At 39.4% G+C, this 23176-nt stretch overlaps 1 protein-coding gene across 5 annotated transcripts in view; it reads left to right on the top strand.

Annotated features, from left to right (window-relative positions):
- The first annotated feature begins 2900 nt into the window (after positions 1-2900).
- Positions 2901-23176, top strand: part of MTM1 (myotubularin 1) — a 36207-nt gene continuing 15931 nt past the window's right edge. For 2 of the 5 annotated variants that reach the window (XM_071758120.1, XM_071758116.1), the window contains exons 1-8: positions 2901-2972; positions 5135-5276; positions 13781-13852; positions 14804-14876; positions 16343-16437; positions 17442-17552; positions 18464-18565; positions 22142-22225. In XM_071758120.1, the coding sequence (XP_071614221.1) occupies positions 13790-13852; positions 14804-14876; positions 16343-16437; positions 17442-17552; positions 18464-18565; positions 22142-22225 (528 nt within the window). In that variant the 5' untranslated portion in view covers positions 2901-2972; positions 5135-5276; positions 13781-13789. Of the gene's footprint in view, positions 2973-5134; positions 5277-13742; positions 13853-14803; positions 14877-16342; positions 16438-17441; positions 17553-18463; positions 18566-22141; positions 22226-23176 lie in introns of those variants that run through there. The other 3 variants (XM_071758118.1, XM_071758119.1, XM_071758121.1) reach the window with 3 other exon arrangements.

The raw sequence follows: 23176 nt of genomic DNA, 5'->3' as shown, positions 1-23176 counted from the left end.
CCTGCTCCAGCACCTCAATCTCCTTCCTGAGCTGAGGGGCCCAGAACTGGACACAGGACTCAAGCTGTGGCCTCCCCAGGGCTGAGCACAGGGGCAGAATCCCTTCCCTGGACCTGCTGGCCACGCTGTTCCTGAGCCAGCCCAGGATGCCATTGGCCTTCTTGGCCCCCTGGGCAGTCATGAGGAGGTGACAGAGACACAAGCCAAGAGTTTAGTTAGGAAAGCAGCTGGATCTGCAGTGGAGAGGCCTAACTGTGAAAAATCTGAGTGGGATTTGATGATCGTAGCACACGTTACCTGGGGATAAAACGTAGAGTGACTCGAGGAGCAAGGCAGAGGGAAAGGGCTGGCTGGTACCCAGCAGGAGGTGGAAGGCATGTAAGAAAAAGCTCAATATATCTGCTAGTAAGTGGGCTAGAAATGCAGGAGGAAAAGCAAAAAGGCAGAAGCCAGTTACCAAACAGGACTGGAGAGTATTTCACTTGACGAATCAGGGTGGAATAATAGTGGTGACCATTAAAGTCATATGAGCAAGAGGCTGCTTGAGATCATGTAATGCTAAAGAAATGCAAAAGGGCACAAGGCTGGTTGGAAAAGATCTAGAACCAAATCAAAGGGGAGAAACTTATGGGAGTATTTCTGGAGATTAATTTCAGTGAGCTGAGCCTGAGCTGTGAAGTGTCAGAAATGGTTAAGGACAAAATTTCTTTTTAGTTTTCATTATATTTGAGAACATCTTTAAAGCATGATCAGAATGAAATGCTGAATGAATGATCAAGAAGTGTCTGTGCAGACACACACACATATATGAAGACCAATAAATATATATATAAAACAATATATTGTTTTTTATTTACAGCTGGAAATAACACAGTGGAATCAATTAAAGCAAGACCTCAACATTGCATCATTTTTCTAGCTAGTGTTTACAGCAAGGATGATGTCAGAAGCCAATGTGTATCATACCAAAAGTCAAGATGGTCTGAATGACAGAAGGGACCTAAAATTTCACCTCCCTTTGCTTGCTTCTGCTGCTTATTAATGTAAACCACAGAAGCCCGTGCTAATTGTAGAAAAATATTTTTCACTCTGGAAACAATTTTTTCACCATAAGAGGCACCAGCCCGTTTCCCTTGTGTTGTTTTTTTGTTGTTGTTTTTTTTGCTTCTCTGAAGTTTTCAGGAATTCCAGATGTAAAGTGTTGATAGTGAAGGAGACACCGAAAAATAATGAATAAAAATAATTTTTAAATTATTGTCTTCTGTCTCCTTCTCAAAGTACCTCTTGTCTGGTGCAAACACATGGTTGACCTCAAAGTGCCTTTAACTCATTGGCTTTTCAGATGGTTCAACCCTGATGATAGGAAACAAACCACTGGGAAAATTAAGCTGGAGAAAGACTTTTTCAGGAAGGCAGGAAAAGCTGAGGCAGTGGTGATGGATAATTGCAAACTGGCAGGGGATGAGCTTCCTCCCAGAGGAGCAAGTGGCAGTCCTGGCTGGAACTGCTAGATCTACATTACAAATATCATAGAATCATAGAATCCTAGAATCCTAGGGGTTGGAAGGGACCTCTAAAGATCATCTAGTCCAACCCCCCCTGCCAGAGCAGGGCCCCCTAGAGTACATCCCCTAGGAACGTGTCCAGGTGGGTTTTGAATGTCTCCAGTGAAGGAGACTCCACAACCCCCCTGGGCAGCCTGTTCCAGGGCTCCGTCACCCTTACAGTAAAAAAATTCTTTCTGATATTCAACTTGAACCTCCTATGCTCCAATTTACACCCATTACCCCTTGTCCTATCACTGGTCACCACTGAGAAAAGCCTAACTCCATCTCCCTGACACTCACCCCTTACATATTTGAAAACATTGATGAGGTCACCCCTCAGTCTCCTTTTCTCCAAACTAAAGAGACCCAGCTCCCTCAGCCTTTCCTCATAAGGGAGATGTTCCACTCCCTTAATCATCTCAGTAGCTCTGCACTGGACTCTTTCAAGCACTTCCCTGTCCTTCTTGAACTGAGGGGCCCAGAACTGGACACAATACTCCAGGTGTGGCCTCACCAATGCAGAATAGAGGGGGAGGAGAACCTCTCTTGACCTACTAACCACCCCCTTTCTAATGCACCCCAGGATGCCATTGGCCTTCTTGGCCACAAGGGCACATTGCTGGCTCATGGGCATCTTCTTGTCTACCAGGACCCCCAGGTCTCTTTCACCTACACTGCTCTCCAGCTCCATCACTTGGGATCATGAGGAGTCCAAGGTTACTTTAGGTTTATATTATTTTCTGCATTTCTTTCTTTGCTCAGGTCACCTGTGCTGTCCAGTTCCAACTCGACATTTTCCCTCCTCCAGGGGCTCAGGTTAGGGCTGCCCACAGCACCCGAGCTGCTGGGCACAGCTGCTTTGTAACCCGAAAATCCATTCTCCAGCATCCAGAATATTTTATAACATCACAAATCCCCGTTTCCTGAAGGCTCAGAGCAACACGACTCTCTTTTGTACAGTGGCAACAGGCCAAATTATAAAGGAATTTTAACGTTTTTGGTTTTTTTTAGTCTTACATTAATAATACTCCTGACATCTGTACCACCAATTATTTTACTTCCTATTTTTTTTATCGGGAAGCACTCGGAAAGCCTGGGCCTCTCGGGGATGCCTCTAACCACCAACCAACTTGCTCTGCCTGATCCTAGACGAGTCGTTTTCTCGCCGTGCCTCTTTTTTTCCCGTCTTTTCCATTCGGGAATATCCAGCATCCCACGGATCGTTCCCTTCCAGCCCCGAAACCTCCCTGAACGCCGCCGCCCCAGGACTACAACTCCCGGCAGGCCCCGCGCGGACTACACTTCCCGGCAGGCCCCGGGGCAGGGCCCGGCCCGTCACGTGACCGGGCGAGGCGTGCCCGTGCGGGGCGGGGATCGCTGCGCGCCGGACTCGGGGCCCGCGGCGGCGGCGGCGGCTGCGTCGCGGTGAGTGCCGGGGGGACCGGGCTGGGGGCTGCCCCCGGGTGCTCCGCCGCTCACCCGCATGCTCAGCCGCTCCTTGGGCCGGGGGTCCTTTCCTCCTGTCCCCTTTACACACCTGTCCCCGTCTTCCCCCACCTCAGGACGGGGGGTGCCGCCGGGCCGGGCCTTCCCCGCGGGCCGGTGCCTCAGTCCTTACCCTCGGGGCACGGCGCACCTCCCGCCCCTCGCCTTCCGACTCCCGGGGTTGCTGAAGGCTTTTGGGAGGGTGTCCCTCCCCCTCTTGCCGCCCCCAGAGCCCCAGGTCTCCGGCGGGACCCCGGGGGCACCTGCGGCTGCCGGGGGCTGAGCGGCCGGCGGGGCCTTGGGGCTGGCGGGACCCGGGCAGGGGGGAGGCGGCTGCGGGGCTGTTTGCAGCTGTTTGTTTGTTGCTGTTCGGCTCCGGCTTGTCCTGACTCACGGCCTGATGTGCTGAATCAATCGGGAAGCTGCTGAAGTGCAAAGCTCAGCGCCACGGCTTAGCAGAGGCAGCTTGGAACTGTAATGTTTTTACCTTTCCTGCGAAAAATAAGCGCTTTTTCTGCGGTGTGGAGGTACTCGAGTGCACTTTGTTTTGCTTCCAGACTTTTAAGGTGCTCTAGGTTTTCGATTTTGATTGGCTTAAATTCTGTTCTGAAGCATGTGACTTCTTTCAGTGTTCGCGGCTGAAAATCTGAAACCTTCCATTTCAGGGCGAACATTTTAGTTGATTTAAAGCTAGAAAGGAGGCTTGAAGACGAGAGACCGTTTCTGCCTGTTGGTCTTTGTACTATGGCAGTCAAGAAGTGTAATTCTTACTTTCTATTATTGGTAGTTGTTAGTTGGTTTGGGGTTTTTCAGATGTACATATAATTAAGATTATTAAAATGGGTATTGGTTTTTTTCCTTTCACAGAAAGCCCTGTTTTCCTTGGTGTAATAGAAAGCAACCTAGGCAAATTCGGCTTTAAATTGTGTGCATGTTAAGTGTTTTGTAGAATAACTTGTCATGATAGGCACTAATCAAAACCATAAGTGTTTTAAAGGTACCTTGGCTTTATTGCATAATATTTTGGTACAGTGTTGTCCTTATTGCTTGCAAGCAATCATTTGGTTGTTCAGCATTAACCAGATTTGAAGGGCAGGTGTCTCATGGTAAAGGATTAGAACACTGTAAAACCAGGACCTCTTCCCTGCTGGAGTTTTCTTTTAACACTCTTTTGTGGTTTAAGCAGTTAAAAAGTTAGGCTGTGTAGTTATTAACAAAGCTGGTTAAGTGCAGTGAGCCTTAACACATTTTTGGACATTTTTGAACTTTTTGGACTCTGTGTTGTAGCTTCATTGTGTTGCAGATGTAACAAGAGGTGAGATATAGAGATGCTTTCAATAAAATGCAGATTTTTCTCTTTTTGCACTGTATCATTCCACCCTTAGGTGCATCTTTCCTCAGAAGGAAACTTCCAAAAGAAGCACTGGCTGAAGGGACAGCCTTGTGGCATTGCTGAGGCTGAGCAAACTCCAGTGTTAATATTTGCCTGGCCTGTAGAGTTACAGTGTTAACAAACAATAGAATAAATCACTAATTTAAAGAGAACTGTAAATCTTTAATACTCTGTGTGTGTGTGTGCTCCTTTAGAGGAGACAACATACTAATTTTTCTAAGATCTTGAATCATGTAAAAATAAGGTTTCCTTCATGGTCTGTTCCTTCTGACTTTGCCAAGTTGTGTAGCAGCTTTCCTGACAGTCACTCCTGAATGTATTTGGGAAAATAAAAATAAAATGCCAGTATTCTTTGTGAAGGGATGAGAGAGGAAATGCTTGGCTGTGTGCAGTAAGATGCCCAAATATATTTGGGTAACTTAAGTGTGGTTTAAAGCCTGCATGAGATTTACACATGACAAACATTTCAAATCTGTGTCTTAAAGTCTTACACGAGAAAGTTCTTTTCAATTTCAACGTTGTGCCAAACCTCCTGACACAAGGAAAACATAAGGAGAACTAATACTGTTTGTTTGCTTTCTCCAGAATGTTTCTATAGCAACTATTCTGAGGTTTTGCTTCCTCTCTGAAATTTTTTTTTAAAAGTAATGTCAATTGCAGTATTCTGGCAGTTCTAACAGTGTCTTCCTACCTGTTCCATTCCTGACAGGGGCCAGCAGCAGCACAGAAGTTGTTTGAAAGGTGAAGGAATGAACACACTGTTGTCCTCCCATCTCATACTGAAGTGGACATCTCTGTTTTCTACAGCTGAAATGACTTACTAAGCCTGGAGAGAAGAGGAGAAATAAAAAGTAAGTGTTTTCAGGTGGATTTGGTTATGCTTTTATGTAAGATGGGATGTGCATTTTCCAACAAATTACAAGTAATGGGTGAGCAACTTTTTTGCTGGGTTGTTGCATGTGTGGAATGGACAGGCTGTAGGTCAGAGAGTGATGTGACTGCTCCCATAACAGCCAGAGTTAGAGGGGGAATACAGAAGTATCAAAGTTCTGTGCCCAGCAAAGGATCTGCCTGTTACTTGAAAGGAAGAGTACTCAGAAGGATGGTGACTTAGGCAGGAGAATCCCAGTCTCTTCATTCTTAGGGGCTGAAGCACAGAAGAGTTTGTAGATGACTTCATCAGACTCCTGAGTCTGCTTTTGAGACAGAAACAGACTCAGATTGGTGCTTTCTCTGTGGTATTCCTTGTATTCAGAGAAGAAGAAGGAACTAAGCACAGCAGATGAAAGAGAATGAGTCTGATGCATGAGTAGTATGTTTTATCAAAGGAAAACTGGAAGAAAGCCTCAGCAGGGGATGTCATTTTAACCATTACAGTGTCATTTTTTTTAATACAACATATCCTTGTAAAACAGACACCATTTCCATTTCTCTTGTGGAATCATCAGTTAAATCTTTAGCCATAGAACTACAGTGGCCTAAGGGGAAAGCTTTCAAGAAGAATGAGCAGAGAGCAACTGAAGGGTTTCTTAATAGAAAACTTTGAAGCTGTATTTGCTATCCCATAGGCTTTCCTGTCAACTGAATCAGCCCTTGACAATGTGGGAGGTATACATTCCCTGCAGGCAATGCAGAATAGAGAAAATAGACTGGGTGGGTTTAGAAAGCCATGGATCAGCCTTTGGGAATAAGTTTCCTACACATGTAATGCTGATTCTAGAGGTAATGTGACAAATGGTTCCTAAAAAAAAAAAAAATAAAAACCAACAAACCACTCACTCCTGTCATGCCACCTAATCTGGCTGGATTGAACAGCTGCTTCCTGAGCAGGGCTGCATGCATGGAGGGGAAATGGCTCCTTTCTTTGATCCATTCACATGACCAAACCTGTACTTTAGACCAGTGTAAATATTAAGAAAAAGTCAGGAAAAAGATAATCATTGTAAGGGAAAGATATTACACACAGAGCAAATAGAGTAGAAATGATAAGCAAGTACAAGTGGGCAGAAAAAGTTGTTAGCATACAGTACAAGGAATAAGCCTCTGGATATTGCTAGAAAACAGGCCTTAGGAAATAATTGTGTTTATGACCACTACAACAGGTGCAGCTTTTCCTTGTTACTATGATATGAAGCATGTGAAATCCCTAACTAACAGATCAGAGTCCATCAGAAGGTAAACTACTGTATGATCTCTGTGAGAGAACTTGTAATTCTCTTACAAGAAGGCTCGATAGGATAAAAGCCAGGGATCCCTCCCTAAGCTACATTTGCAGTGTAATTTGGAAGAAGGAAGCAGGTGGGTTGATAATTAGAAAAACTAGTGTTATAAACCTTTATGTTGGGCCTTCTTGGAAGTTGTGATTTACTTTGAAGTAGGATGGGAGTCAGATTCCACAAGAAGTTAAGACAGTAAGTAAAAGAGAAGTAAAAGTAAAAAGAAAAGTATAAGAAAACTTTCAGCTTAAGACAGTAGAAATACCATTCAAGATAAAACTGAAGAATTTTTTTTTTTTTACTTCCAGCTATTATTTATTCAATACTTGGTTTCCGTGTACAAGCTACAACATCTTGTTGGTTTTTTGTTTGTTTAAAGGTAAATACAGAAGAGGATAGGATCTGGTACCACTGAAAAAATATTTGCTGGGCTTTCTGCCAAGCTATTGGTACTTGCTTAATCTTAATTTTCCAGATATTCTTTTTTGGGTATAGCAGGCCTTTAAGTAGGAGTGGGCAGGCAGCTGGTGGACTTGTAATTTATTTGCTGAATTAGCAAATAAATAATTAGTGCTTGACTGTTGAGAAGTTCTGTTTGTTAGCACTTCTTATTGAGTCCTCTGGGGACAATGAGTTGCCCTTTCAAATACAGGGCATGTTAGAGAATGCCTCTTCAGGGAGAGGGAATGTTTCTGGTTCCTTGGAAGCAAATCCAGCATCCATGTGGAGTTGTTCAGCTTGCCCAGTCACAGCCTTTGCAGAGAACTGGCAGCATGGGGGATTCTGGAGTTCATTTTTCCTCTATTTTCCTAGAGAATAGATGTTCAAGTAAGCAGGTAGTTCCAGATTGCAAGTTTGTTTTTCTTCTGAGTGATAATTTATTTTTTTTTAAGATACAGACATGTTTATAATGCATTGCTGATAGATTTGATTGACTTAAAATCTGAGTGCAGAGGGACAAATACTAATAAGCATTCTACATGCACAATACCCCTTGAGGCTTGTACTGCTGGTGTGCTTTCTGTGCTCTGCTCATGGCTTGAACTGAGAAGGTTTTCAAAGAGATTTACAAGTTCATATGGTTTCCCTGGAAAATGTAGATTTAAAAAGTACATGTGAATGGAGAATATAATTTAGACATTAAGGGAGAAGACCCAGAGTGGCATAATCCAGCCTCAGATCAGTAGAATCCCAAGTATCCATTTAAGGAAAGGTAAGGGCTGCAGGCTGCAGTACTGAGAGGTTACAGATGAAAGGATTTTCCACCTTGTAACTGTGATGGTAAAGAAGAAACAGGAGATCCTATATTATATAAATAAGCCATGCTGACTCCAGAGGGCCCTGCTAGAAGCTTGATATGCAGAGGTGGTCTTTTGGTTTACATCATAGGTGTGATGTGCCCTTGAACTCTGATGGCAAGAAACCATAAATGCCTTTAAGTGGTGTAATAGGGCCTCTTCCTTTTCCTATTTAAATGGCATTTACCTCACAGTTAAGTCAGTTTCCTTTCCTTCTCCTTGCCATCAGTTGCATAACAAGTGACAGGTAATTGCTATTAGCCACAACTAAATACAAGTAACTAATGTATGAGCTGGCATTGCTTTAGGCATGTTTTTTTTTGTCTGTACTTTATGACTTTTGAATGTTAAAATATGTTTTTTTATTTAAGTAGTCTGAATATATCAGGTCAGAGAGCATGACCCACATCATAATGAAATTGAAAATAACAATTTTGCATCTAAAACCTCCCTGCATTGGTATCTTTCACTGTTGCAGGATATTTTTTATTCCCTTTAGAAATAAAATACAAGCAAATATTTCTGTGGTGTGAGTTTTTATTTTAACTGTTTGAAATTGAAATGCTCTGCCTTGTGCCATTTATTTTTTGTAGCTTTGTTAAACTTAGGAGGCCTCTGCTACCTTTTTTTATTCCTGTTATTGAGTATAGTTTCTATGTGCTAAAATATAACAGTTAAATGAGTGTGAGAGATGTATTTATTTCTGTGGACTTGAGTAGCTGGTTGGGGCACTCTGGCTCACTGTTTCTTTTTGCTTGGCTGGTGCTATTTTGTTAGGGACAGGTGGTGTTTGGAAAGCTTCCCTCATTGCTGTAGGTCTTTCTTGGGACTTTTGTATCCCTGTATAATTTTGAAGGTTAATACAATTTTAGAATTAGCTATAATGAGATGAATGGCTGCTTGTGAATTTATTCTATTAAATTCTCATTTTCTGGTATTAAAGATGCTGATATTTATTTCAATAATGCTCCAATGTAACTTAGATGCTGCTGTTGGCTCAACCCTTCAGGACTGCTGCTTTCCATGTGTTTTTTTTTATTATTATTACTTTTAAAAATGGTTACTTTCTTAATACTTAGAATGAGATACTTTTTCATCTCCCTTCATGGTTGTTTTAGCTTAATTTTGCTACTGTCTTAGTGAGAAATTCCAAGAGTTCTGTTCTATGTGTTGTCACTGAAAACCTATGTATTGTGTGTTACCTCCTCTGTGCAGTTGTGGTGCTGACAAATGTGGTTTTATTTTCAGGACTTGGACTGTATTTTATGCTTTTAATTTTATTATGGGAAACACAAGGCAGTATATTAATACCAGCTCTGTAGGTTGTTACTGTACCAAATAAAAATCTACAGTTTTTTGTGTAACACCACCACATCTTGTCATTATAAATCTGCTTTTTCATTTTTTGTATTTTCTGTTTAAATTATTTATGTCCAGATCTAAATATATCTGGACACACATGAATAATTTTTTCAGCTGCCTTTAGTGCATGGTAATTTAGCTGTTTAATTTCCTTACTCATTCCAGATCAACCTATCTCACATTATAGACTACAAAAAGTGAAAAACTTGATTTTAAAATTGTTGTTGCTTCAAATGATTGGTATGGGTGAAACTGGAAGGTGTTTTTTCAAAAGTTTTAATGCAGTGATGGAGGATCAAAAGTATTAAATACCTGTCAGGTGGTGCTCACTCAGTTTACTTGGTTCATCTTACTTGGTCTCAGATGTTTGTGGCAGAAATCCTGGAGAGATGACTTTGTTCATGGGTACAAACTGGTTCTTCAGATATGTAAAGATGTAAAGATTTTAGATTGACACAAGCATGGTGATAGTTATATAGTTATAAAGTATAGTTATATATAAAGATAGTTATAAAGATATATATATATATATATATATATATATATATATATAAAGATAGTTATAAAATACTTGGTGTGATTGTAGTGTGAAGATGAAGCTTTAAAAGTCTCAGCAAAATGTCAAATGAGCTTTAATTTGTTCCTGAATCATAAACAATGAGAACCAGTGGCACCAGGCTATTGTCAAGCTAAACATGAATTGTGGTGCTTTTTCCAAGCCCACATCCTCTGACTTGTTGACAATAAAGAACCATAAGGAAAGAATAGCTGGGCATTTCAGGTTTCTCAGCACTCAAACTTATTTACAGGTTTTAAAGTTTAATTTGATTTTCTGTGTGGCTGTGTATTTGTGTCTCTTATTCATAAAATGTAGATAGGATATTTGAGTTGTTATCTTAAAATCTGGCCTGCAGTTCCTACCCTTTAAAATGTTGTTGTGCCTCCAGTCCCATGAATCCTAGGAAACACAAGTATAAATATAATCTTTAATGAAAATACAGATCCCAAGTAGTTTAATTGTTGTTGTAAGATCATTGGAGCCTACATTTCTTGGTAGTGTTACTATTATTAAGTTCTGGTGACTTTAGCAAGCTTTGTTTATTAGTTCAAGTTAAATCCAGTAAAATTGCTTTGTCTCCTTGCTATTTTAGATTCAAGAAAGAATGTTCATCTGTTTATAACTGCAGAATATTGTAAATAAAGTTGTCTGATTTGTTTTAAATTTTCAGAGTAGTTGTACATCTGTTCAGCTGCTGAAAAAGCACGAGGTTTGTGTGGGTTTTGGTTTTTCTGTGTGGAAGTGCTGACGAGAGATATTGGGGAATAAAATGTGTTTGTTGGCAGTGGAAAACTACTTGCAAGATTTTTCTCTATGTGGAAGGACTGCTGCTGCTCCATGATAATGAGAAAGTTGTAGCTATTTTAGGAGAATGATGAAGTATGTTTTTGAATTGTTCATGGCAGCATTACTTTGGGAAGTTGCCAGAAGCTGCTTCAACAATTTGACAGAAAAAGAAATAATATGTAAAAGGAAATATTCCGTGTTCTTTTTCAGTGCTTTTGAAAACTTGTTTGCTCTTTTGATATAGAGGAGTCTGCTTCTTTAGGTGTGCATCCTTGTCTCATGGGTACTTTTAAATGAGAACTTAATAGTTTCTGTTACCATAAGATCACAGGAGCACAGAGTAACTCAGGGTGGGACTTGAGATCTCAAGTTAAACCCCTTGCTCAAAGCAGGATCAGGCCCAGTTGCTCAAGGCTTTATTTAGTTGGAACTTAAAAACCTTTGAGGATGAGAGTACAACCTGGATTGCCAGGAAGCTGAAGAGGAGCCAGCAGTGTGCCCAGGTGGCCAAGAAGGCCAATGGCATCCTGGGCTGGCTCAGGAACAGCGTGGCCAGCAGGTCCAGGGAAGGGATTCTGCCCCTGTGCTCAGCCCTGGGGAGGCCACAGCTTGAGTCCTGTGTCCAGTTCTGGGCCCCTCAGCTCAGGAAGGAGATTGAGGTGCTGGAGCAGGTCCAGAGAAGAGCAAGGAGGCTGTGAAGGGATCCAGCACAAGTCCTGTGAGGAAGGGCTGAGGGAGCTGGGGGTGTTGAGGCTGGAGAAGAGGAGGCTCAGGGGAGACCTCATCACTCTCTCCAACTCCCTGAAAGGAGGTTGGAGCCAGGGGGGGGTTGGGCTCTTTTCCCAGGCAACTCTCAGCAAGACAAGAGGGCACAAGAGGTCTCAAGTTGTGCCAGGGGAGGTTTAGGTTGGACATTAGAAAGAATTTCTTTAGGGAGAGGGTGCTCAGGCATTGGAATGGGCTGCCCAGGGAAGGGGTGGATTCTCCATCCCTGGAGATATTTCAAAAGAGCCTGGATGTGGCACTCAGTGCCATGGGCTGGGAACCACGGGGGGAGTGGAGCAAGGGTTGGACTTGGTGATCTCTGAGGTGCCTTCCAACCCAGCCCATCCTATGATTCAATGAACCTCCCTGGGCCCTGTTTTCACTGCTCTTACAGTGCAAAGTAGTTTGGTTTTCATTGGTGTGTTTCTCTGTTTTTTTAAATGAAGCTGGAGTCTAGGTTGCTTCAGTTTCTGTGTCTTGTCCTTCTACCAGTCTCCCAGGCTCTTCCCAGTAACCACATCAAAGGTATTAGTGGGCAGCTGTGAGGTCCCACTGAAGCTGTCTCCTCAGGTGGGATGATACCCTTATCTCTCAGCCTCTCATTAATGACACCCTCATTTATTTCTCAGCCTCTCATTAAAGGGCAGGTGCTCCAGAGCCTCGTCATCTTGGTCACCCTCTGCTGAACTTGCAGTTTATCAGTGCCTGTTTTGGACTGTCCAGAAGTGGACACACTGTCTAATGGATGCTCTCTAATGTAAAGCTTATTTACAGTTTACTTACAGAAATCAGGGAAATGTGGGTAGCTATAAATGTGCTTATTATGTTGGGGTTTTTAATGTGTGATTGGATTTCAGAACAAAATTTAGATCATGGCATTAAAAGAATTCTTCCACTTACATACTGATGAAACAGCTTCCATTAATTTTAGGGAAAATATTTGGATTTAAATATCTGACAGATAATGCCTTACCTTCAGTATGTATTTATTCAATTTAATTAGCTCTGAATAAATCTAATTTGCATTATTGAAGTGCTAGAAATGAAACAGTAGTTGATTGTAATTCTCTAATGGAATACTGGATAGAAATTGAAGTTAGTGAGTAAATTTGTTTTCACTGTGAAGTATCTTTCAAGAAATCAGTCTCATGGAGGGCTGGGGGAGTTTTAAGTGAAGTGAACTTGGGTGCACAGAAACATAAACGTGAAGGTCTGCAAGAGCTGCAGAAACTTCTGTCTGGAGTGGCAGTGTGGAGGGGAGGCAAGCTCTGTCCTGCTGGGGTGCTGGGCTCTGCAAAGGGACATTTTTATACAGGAAAATAATGCAGGAAAATAATGCAGGAAAATAATGCAGGAAAATAATGCAGGAAAATAATGCAGGAAAATAATGCAGGAAAATAATGCAGGAAGCAGTGGAGGGAGCAGAAGGCTTCTGAAACAATTGATTCTGTTACTTGTGGGCTCCTGTGACCTCTGCTGGAGTTTGTCTGGGGCTTTGCTGGTGGAGTAGCTGTGGTTGCAAGATCAACATCCAGCCGGGGTGTGCCTGTGTACCTGCAGCAGTCAAAATTTCCATTTAGCTGTGCAGAGCTATTCGAGTTGCTACATTTTTAAAAAGTCGCTTTTCTAGGGCTTGTTTATGCTGACTTGTCTCCAGTGGTTGTTGCAGACTTAATTTAAATTTATGTGGGCTCTTGTTTAAACCACTTTCTCTGCTGATCCAGAAAAACTGGGGCTGCTGTGCTTTGGTCTCTGTCTCACATTGGTATTTCTCCTATTCAGACCAGAAGAGTGGACACTCCCCCTTCTGGTGTGCTAACTACAGTTACAGCTTAGGAAAGGAGGATTGTTTTTAAATGCAGGAAATTCTGTGGAACTCAAACTCTTTTTTTTTTTCTTCTCTCTCTCTTTTTTTTTTTTTTTTTTTTTTATGAGGCACTTCGGTTTCAAAAACTGTGCAATAAATCTTGGTATTTTGTTCTTGTTTTCCTAAAAATCTTTATCCATATGCCCCAAGTAGGTTGCATTTCATAGTACTTGTATCCTCTCACTTTCAGCAAGCACTCCAGTGTCTGTTGACTGAACTAATGAGAGTATTCAAACAACTGATTTTGAAAATACAGCTTGATTCAGAATATTCCTTATAATAATAATTCTGGGAGCTAATAATGAATTTCATGTTAGATTTGGATGCTTTCAGAGACCTTCAATTACAAAGCATTGTGTGTAGTTTTTTAAAATTAATATTAACTTGCAAAACATTATTGGAAGCTTCTGATGTTTACCTGTGGACCTCTTAAAGTTTAAAACTCTCCTGTAAATTGTATGTAGGAGGAAGTTTATGTCTCCAATTTGTACTTTTTCATCAGACACCCAGTATGGCCTCATCAGCAACACCTAAATATAATTCAAACTCCTTGGAAAGTTCCTCAAGTAAAAGGGTAAGTGTAACTTTTTTCGTGGTTTTTATGTCAGAGGTCCCAGAGATCATTATCTTCCATATTTGGGTAGAAAAATGGGTATTTGAAGGACTTTCTTCAATGTATATATGTATTTTAATTGCTAGAGTTCTAATGCAATTCACTGAGATTATTTAAATATCTTTTGGAGTGAAACATTGTCTGTATCACAAGCTTTGGAGCCTTCGTGAAATCAATTTGAATTAACTTCTATCCTTGCTTTCTACATTGACATATTCTGTGGCTTTCTTGAAAAATTTTATCACTGATGCTGTAGAAAGATTTTTATGCTGCAGTTGATAAGTTACACCTAGTTATGTGTGGCTTAAAGTGTTCATCTGCAGTGGGAAATACCTTAAAGCAGCACCCCCTGCTTTTTGATGCTGTGACTGAAGAAAATAACTTGTGTATAAGGAAACAGGAACTAAGGCTTTAGTTAGTTTTTTAACATTTCTTCAAAACCAAAAATTGTTTTATGTTAATCATTCTTAAAAACTACTAAAACTACTGAGTGTAATAAGTCACAAATGAGTAGACTGTGAGTAATAGTTGTAATGAGTAATAGTTCTATGTTGCTTTAGTAATTTCATTTGATTTGTTCTTCCAGGCCCAGTGTACTTAAGAAATTAAATCCACAACTTACAGTTGTGCAGAGAACTTATGGTAAACAAATATAATTCCAATTTATTGCAGAAATTGTTAACTGCTCTTCTAGAAAGAGAACATTTAGAGGTTGAACAGATCTGAATAAAAAGCATGTTTTGGTCTAATAGTTGCAGTTTAGAATACTAGTGTGTGTTCCTGTTTTGGTTCAGTCTGTCAGATTCTACTCTGCAAAAACCTGTTTTTCCCTAAGATTTTTTTTTTTTTTAAATCTGGAACTTGAAGAAATTCTAGATAAAATACAGTGTGCTGTTGTACTTCTCTTTATAGACTCTAAAAGATGGAACTAACTGGGAACAAAATGAAGAAATACCTCGTCTGCCAGGAGAGACCAGAGTTACAGGTATGAAGCTGTATGGCTGTCTAATGCAGCTTATGTTTAGGAGTCTGGTGTGTACTCTCACCTTCCTGGATTGTTTCCTAATTTGGACTGGTTTGGGCTGAGGGTGTGGTAAGTAATGCTAAAATGTTATGAACTTTTGAAAGCAATTCTGAGAGGGAATTCTTATTGCTTATCACAAATAACAAGAGACCTGAAAGTCTTTGTTTCCACACAATGTAGAACCTCCAATACAAAGAAATGACAAGTTAAGCATGTGACATAATTGTATCTACAGATTAAATAGCACATGACTAGTCAAGAGAGTCCCTACAAGCTTTCTGAAGTCAAGAGTTATGTGCTGATCACTATATGTCTACTGGTAGCTTGTACAGAAGTTTGGAACCTCAGCCCAAACTGTGGCTGCCCTAAGTACAGTCTTGTGCTTCTTTTACACAACCTGGCATGCACACAGCTACCATGCTCTTGTTAACCTTACAGACTGTAATATTGTAGGAAGATTAATGTATTGTCTGCAGTGGTTTCTTACTTGCTGGAAGCTCATTCTGGAATGGAGCCTTTCACCCATGGAGGTTGAGGTATCAGGATGCAGCTGAAAGTGGTCTTTAATTTGTGAAGTTTCTTCCTTTTCCCCTCATCTGAGGATTTGTTAGGGAGATTTGTAAATAAGATTGAGATGAAACCAAACTGCTGATTCAGAGGAAGTATTTATGGCTTTAATGAGGAAAGGTGGGGGGGCTAAGATGAATGTTTGGTGTGATCCTTATGATCTGGTGCTGTGAGGCAGCACACTAAGTAGAAGGAAGGTAAATAGAGTGGGCTAAATAAACAAGTGGGCAGGGAGAAATATAGGTTGGTTGCAGTGCTTTGTTTTAGTCTTTATTGGCATTGCTTCAGTTGAATCCTTCTTTTGTGGAGTAATATCAAACAAAAACTACCCACAAGTAGTGCTCGTTTTACTCCTGTCCTTGCTGAAATGGTGCTGCTGGCCTTGCTGTACTTGATGTCCTCAAATTGAAGTGTTCTCTTCAGGATGGTGAGATCCCTAAACACTTTACAACTTGAACTACACACTTTAATGAAGAATTGGCTGACAGAGCACTGAAAGGTGTAATGATAGCAACATAAGAATGCACGTGTTCTAGGATAGTGAATAGGCAGGTTCAGTAATCACAGAGGACTTAAATCTTGTTCTAAGTCCTGACCTGACCTTTCCCAGAAAGAGGAGAATGCAAAGGTAACTAAGGAAGGCTACTGAGATCAGCTGGCTTAGTTTGAGCAAGTTAACTCTATGAAATTTTTAACATTTTCCTTATAATTAAAAATTCAGAGTTATTGTTAAAATTAATCTCTCAGAGTGGTTCTTATGAGTGTGTCTGTCTTCATTTTACTGCTGCTTAAAAGATACTGTCCCTAGCTCTGTTTTATTTCCTTTTCACAATCTTTGAGAAATATTGCATTTCTTACAGACAAGGAAGTCATTTATATGTGTCCATTTAATGGCCCTGTTAAAGGAAGAGTGTACATCACAAACTACAGGCTGTACCTAAGAAGTGTAGAAAATGTGAGTAATATGCCACAATTACTTCCATGGGATGAGTTTGCTTTAAACCCCTTCCTTCAACCCCACTGCCTTTGGTTTGTTTTGTGGCCAGTTCATTTGGTTTGGTTTTGCCACACATATGCTTGTAGAATTGGAGGCTTTTTACTTTAAATAACTTGTAATATTTGTAATAACAATCTCTTAATTGTGTAATGGCTAAACAGTAATTGCCTTTGTACAGCTGAGAAATCCGTGTAAAAATAAAGTTCTTTAAAGTTAAATGTGCTATAAAAGTGTGACTTGGCCTGGTAAAATTACAGTTTAATCAGTTACACTGAACTGATACCTTTATCTTTTGCCTGTTGGAGCTTTTTTGATAGGTGTTCCCTTTGCACTTATTCTGTGATACATCAAAGGCAGGAACTAATGATGTGCAGTAGCTCTTAAAATTACTATTAGTAGACCAAGATTTTGATTGTCCTTGCTGTTGGAAAGAAAAATGCTTTTATCTATAGAATCTCATGTGAATGGAGGGAGTAGTAGTGTGTTTAATAAGCAGCAAAACAAAAGAGAATTAAATAATAAAATAAATTGTTATCTGCTTTCTAATAAGTTGGTATTTTTTAAGTTTTAGGACTATTGAACTGAGGTCTTTCTGGTTGCAGCTAACGCACCTGGTAAAGTAGAACAAAATGAGAGATTATCTGTATATCAATAAAGCTGTTTTAGCTAGCAGAGGCCATCAGAAGTAGGTAGCAGAGGGCATCTTTTCAGTTGGTGTCACCTTTCTTGCCCTGCGTGTTTGCAGGCTTGAAGTATTTTTGCTGCATGTTTAAATTGGGTGATTTTCAAGGCTCTTAAGTGTCTGTGCAGACTTCATAACATGCTGGGAGTGGACACTCAAACTCAGAAACACACTTTTGCTTCCTGTATGTATTTCACATCTGCTTTCTATTCTAGAAGGCGTGAGGGTGTTTTCACTTAATTCTTCTTTTCAGACTTCATTATTCAGACTTTTCTTGCAGGATCCAGTTGTGGTGCTGAATGTTCCATTGGGTGTCATCTCAAGGATTGAAAAAATGGGAGGAGCTTCAAGTAGGGGGGAGAACTCCTATGGATTGGATATAACCTGTAAAGTAAGACTTTCCAATAATTCATTAGGAAACGAAATCTAGAGGTTCCTTTTCTCACTGTTTACTTATTTACATGAATGAAAAAATGATGCTCCTCACAGCTGAATTTAAAGAGAGCTTTTTGCAACTGGAGGGAGAAGTACCTTTTGTGTAAAGGGCTATTTAACTCCTCTCTGCATGAGAGAGAAGAGATGTTTGGCATCCTTTCCAAGTGACAAGAGGTTTTGCACAGTACTCATGTTTTAGGGTGTTATTCCTGCATTGCTTCATGATTTAATTTATTCTAAAAGTGTATTTTTTTATAATACTCAAATCTTTGGAGGACGCCTCAAAGAGGGCTTCTTCAACTGTAGAGGCAGTGAAAAGCTTGTGTAACAGCTATCTCTGGTTCCTTAGTCTCAAAAAAAAATTATATTGCCATGAAAAAATATGGTCATAGGGGAGCTCCTAATAGATAATTCAGGATCCTTTAATTTGACTCATTAATGGAGTATGTATACACATTTGATTCTTAGTACTTCATGTTGAGATTGTCCCTAGCTATTTTCTCATCACTACCATAAAAAACAAGCAATCTAGTCTAGACAGTTTATTGGCAAATCTTCATTTTGAAAACAGAACAGCTCTCATTCTGCAAATACTCAGTAGCCCATGAGACTTCTCAGTGAATTGGGTACAGCAACTTCTGATGGCTTTATGCCAAAGCAGCATTTGCACCCCAGAGAAAGCAGCACTGCTTTATTTGTGGAGAGTTACTCTATTTTACAGGATAAGAAATAAAACTGAACATTCACAACAGTTTGAGGTGTGTAACAAGCAGATTCTGGATCGTGTTTAGTGTGTAATACCTTGTGATGTGCAAATGCTGCATCTTCCTGCTTTCCTTTTCTTAAGAGAAATTCCCTTTGTTTCAGGATATGAGAAATTTACGGTTTGCATTAAAGCAAGAAGGGCACAGTAGAAGAGATATATTTGAAGTGCTTACAAAATATGCTTTCCCACAGTCACATAATTTGGTAAGTTTATATCACTTATGCTCTTCAGTCATCTTGATGCTGAATTCTTGCCAGTTTAACTGTCTGATGTAATAATGGAACACTTAGCTGCTTAATAAGAATAAAGACAGAGTCAGGTGTTAGCAGAAACTAAAGAGAATTAGTGTTTTTATTTAGTACATCTATGTATATATAAAATTATGGGTGTATGGATATATATGCTATAGTCTAGGTAAGCTACTGAGCACCTCTGATTCAAATGGATTTTACTGCTTAAATGCTGCAAGTTATCCTTCATAATTAGGAAATACAGTAGGACATGCCTGACTTGATTTATTGAAAATACTGAACTACAGAGCAGTTGCCAAGGCAATGATAAATATGAGTCATCAAGAGCTTTCCTTCAGAAAAAGAAGATGGGGTAAAACAATATTTGTTTCAGTGATTAAACTGATGAAAAGTGTAATAGGCAGCTAATACAGTAATGAATTTACACAGCTTTATTTCTGGTAAAAAAATCCTTTTGGAAGGAACTGAACAACAATGATGTTAACTAACTATTATCTTCTGTTTCTCTGTCAAAGTCTGTACTGTACTTGGTGGATCTTCTTGACATCTCTTCAGTAAATATTTTGTCTTCTGTAAAATTAATTTTATTGGGGTGCTTTCATTTAGGATAACTTATAAGAGCTCTCTTTGTAAAATGTCAGAGGATTCTGCTGTGAATGTTGAAGAGCTTTGTTTGGAGAATGGTTGAGTGTATGAGGCTGCAGCAAGAATATTACTTTATTTTCCAAGTAATAATTCCTTTTCCAAGATATGTGTCAGTTGTTGGGCCATGCTGGATAATCACTGGACCAAGGTTTAGGCCATCTTCACAAACTATTTCAAGTCTTGATGTTTCAAGTCTTAAGTGAGAGGCTGGTGGGGGAGGGATTCAGATCTTTAATCAGTTTTGTGCAATGAGTAAGACTTTCAGTAGTAATCAGATTAACTATACACAATGTGCACATACAAGTAGGGGTATATAATTTTTTAAATAATTTTTTAAATAATTTAGTGAACTCTCAGAATAAAAATAATTTTCAATATTCAGGTTTTAATATACTGTTCATTTTGAAATACTGCTCTTGTGTACTTCAAGAGCTTTCTCTGAACTGCTCATAAAAATAAAATTCCAAACTTTGCTCTGTACACTTTCATATTCATTGTAGTATCCTGTTATTGCTGGGTTTTGCTGCTTGATCCATGCAGCTAATGATTTTGTCTTGAGCAATACAGGAAGAATTTGCATACCTGGAAAGTCAACAGAACCTGATAAAGCTGGATTGTCAACTTTAATAGTTGTGGGTGGAGTGACCTGAAAGCTTTTATAGTAGATGTGGTAAAGTTTCTCTAGCTAAGTGCTTTAAATGAAAAATTCTTCATCTAGTAGGACACTTCTTTTTAAAAGGATTCTTCCTATACCCTCCTCATGTGTAGTAAATGTAACCTTGTTTTATTGAAAGTTAAAATTAACAAAATTAACTTCTTGTGGCTTATTTTGTGGGTGACTTGGGCAGCATAGTTGTTCTTTGTTTACTTCTAGTTTGGAGCAGCACCTTCTGTATTTTTACCTCTAAAGTCTTCTGTGTGGGAGCTATCACTGTGCACTGTGGTTTTAGGTTCTCTCCAGGAAACTTGCACTAGGTAGCAGCTTCAATAAGTGAGATATTCCTGCCTTTGAGACATCTTTTCAGTGATCTGTTAGGATTCCAGTGTTTGTTTCCTCCTGTTACAAGATTCTCCTTTGTCTCTTTGGTCCCTTGGTGAATTCTTAGCATAGTTGCTCTCTATGTAGCAAATTCTTTTGGGGAGGAGGGGATGGTTCTTGGGAGTAGTTAGTTAGTAATAGTTCAGTGAATCAATTGCATCTAGAGCTTTAGCTACAGATATCTATATTCCTATAAATATTCCTATTTTGTGGTATTCCTGGTTTGCAGTTAAAACAACCAACTACAGCTTTTTAGGCTTTTCTGCTTAACTTCTGATACTTTCCTGTAATTTAATGGAATGTGTTTTTCTGATGCAGTTGATGTCCACCTTTTTCCTTTTCATTTCATCTTTCCCTCCTGCCCTCTCAATAGCAGTTCACTTCATCAGAAGAACCTGTAACTTTTACTTACACTGGAGGCCTGCCCCTTTCAAAGTGGTGAAGAAGTTCATAACACACAACATGGGATGTGTGGTTTTTTACTTCTACAAGCTTGCCAATTGATTCCTTTAAAATACTGATATAATTTAAAATTCCAGTTTCTAAGACTTGTGGGACAAAGTATCTTGTGTGAGCAGTCTCGTGCTTTAAAAATACTTGAAATGATTTGAAATACCTGGGTGAAAAAGCCCTTCTTTTGACAGGATTGAATTTTGTGTTTGGTTAGAGCTGTTTTCCTGTTTAAACCATTGTAATATATAAGGCTAAACAGAATTGCCTTGAGCCATTGGAGTCTGCCTGGGCCTCTGGTGCCTCTGTAGACTTCATCCTGGCACATCAGAACCACATTTTATTTTTCTTGCTTGCCAGGTTATCTGCATTTCTGGTTAGTTCAAGTCTGTGCCTGTGAAAATGCTGTGCATTGAGGATGTTCAGCTTAGCATTCAATTTCTTCTTTAAATGTCTTTGCATTGTTAGGACACTAAGATTTATTGTTACAAATGAGTTATGGGCTTTTTTTTTTTTTTTTTTAACAGCTTAGTTTTACCCAGTTGGCATTCAAGGAATTCATAAGCCACCAAAATCAATTTTCTCCATGAAGGATGTTCTTAAAATTATTTTTGTTTTCATCATAGACTTTAAAAACAAACTAAGAAAAAAAGGGGGTAGTTAGGAAATACAGCCCACTTGGAACTGCTTGAAAGGAAAAGGAAAGATAAGCTGAAAGGTATGAGGAAGTTGTCAGAATTCTGGGTGTGGATACTGTGTTGTATAAATGAATCTTAAGAGTAAAGAACAAAGCAATAGAGAAGTGGGTAGTGTGACCTGCTGACAGCATAATTTTGTTGCATTTTTAATGGCAACATGTTAAATTTCATTGAGTTTTACAGTAAACCCTATTTCTGTCAGTAAGAATCAGTTGAGGAGAGGGGATGCAGGAAGAAGGCTGTTTCCTAATGGCAGTGAATAGCAATCAAACCCTTTTACACTTTCAGTTTAGTGGCTGATATTTTATGTGGTAATTGCAACTGTACCTACTGGTGAAATTTTGGTGGGAAGGCAATATTTGGTGAGGATATAAAATATGGGAAATAAAGCAATATAAACGATTTTTAAACATTTCAATTTTCTGATAGTAAAAAAAATCCAGGTCACTTAAGCTTTGTAATATTTAATATTTTGTCACTTCTGGTTTTAACTGTTGTCACATTTTCATTATTTCATTAGGTCTGTACTGTTTATTGCCTCTTGCCTTCCCTTTACAGAATGACAGCTGGTTGGAGAGGAGGTTGGCATGGAAAAGTCCTGTTTTGTGGTGGGCATTAGGATGTAATTGGTGATGAGCTCTTGTATTTATCCCTTCCACTGAGTTTGGTGTAATAAGCTGCTTTTACATTTTACAGCTTTTTTTTGCATTTGTAAATGAAGAAAAGTTTTCTGAAAATGGATGGATGGTGTACAATCCAATGTCTGAATACAGGAGACAAGTGAGTTATTCAAGTTGCAGTTGTCCAGAACTTTTATATCTGAGTAATTACCTAGATGTATTCTTTGTACATTTCTTTTACCAGCTCTTGTGGGGGCAGCTGGGAGTGGGGAAAGGTGGAAATGCAACTTGAAAAAAAGACACTGGAATCTTTAAAAAAAAAAAATAAGAATGTCACAGGAAGGTAGTCCTTACTCTCTGAGGGAATTTATTGGTAGTTTTACAATGTGAGCAGGGGGCAGGATGAGTATGTCAGATATATAACTGTAATATCCTAAATGTAAATGTGCTTTTCTTTTATTTGGTCTGTCTTACTGAACTGAAGGCAAAAAAAAGCAGCTTATTTTAGAAACAGTGTTGTTTTACAGAAGTTACTTCTGTGTCTATCAGTATTCTACCTTGCTCTTTAGGTAATTTTGGAAAATTGTCACTGAAAGGATGATACATTTTTTTTTTTTAATGTGTTCGAGACTATTTTTGCTTGAAGACTTTTTATATATATATATAAAACATATATAAAAAATATCAAATATATATTTATTTATTCGATTTTTTTTTTTCCTCCATAGTTTTTTTTGTTCAAGGTTTAGAGGCTGAAGACCCAAAAACATTAAAATGCAAACACACACACAAACACCACTGTGCATGTGTGGAGGTCTTACCAGTCTTTCCCAATTTCCTGGCTTCTCTTTTTAATGCCTTACTGAGCAGATTACAGCTAAAAGTTTGTTTCTCATTAAGAAAGCCTCTCTGAATTTAACTTCTAACCTGGAGATCTAAAATCAGGCTTCAGGGAAGAAGGGTTGAGATGAGGCTTCCTCCCCATCTCTCTAGCGAGCAAAAGGGGAAGGTAGAGCTTTGAAGGAGGACAGAAGGCAATTTTTTTTTTCCTCAATCCCACAGTTAAAGTAATACATCTGCCAGTTTAAATCATTGTTTTGAAATGCTGTAA

The sequence above is a fragment of the Heliangelus exortis genome, chromosome 14 (genome assembly GCF_036169615.1).
Source record: "Heliangelus exortis chromosome 14, bHelExo1.hap1, whole genome shotgun sequence".
NCBI lineage: Eukaryota > Metazoa > Chordata > Aves > Apodiformes > Trochilidae > Heliangelus > Heliangelus exortis.
This window is presented reverse-complemented; position numbering and strand designations above follow the sequence as displayed.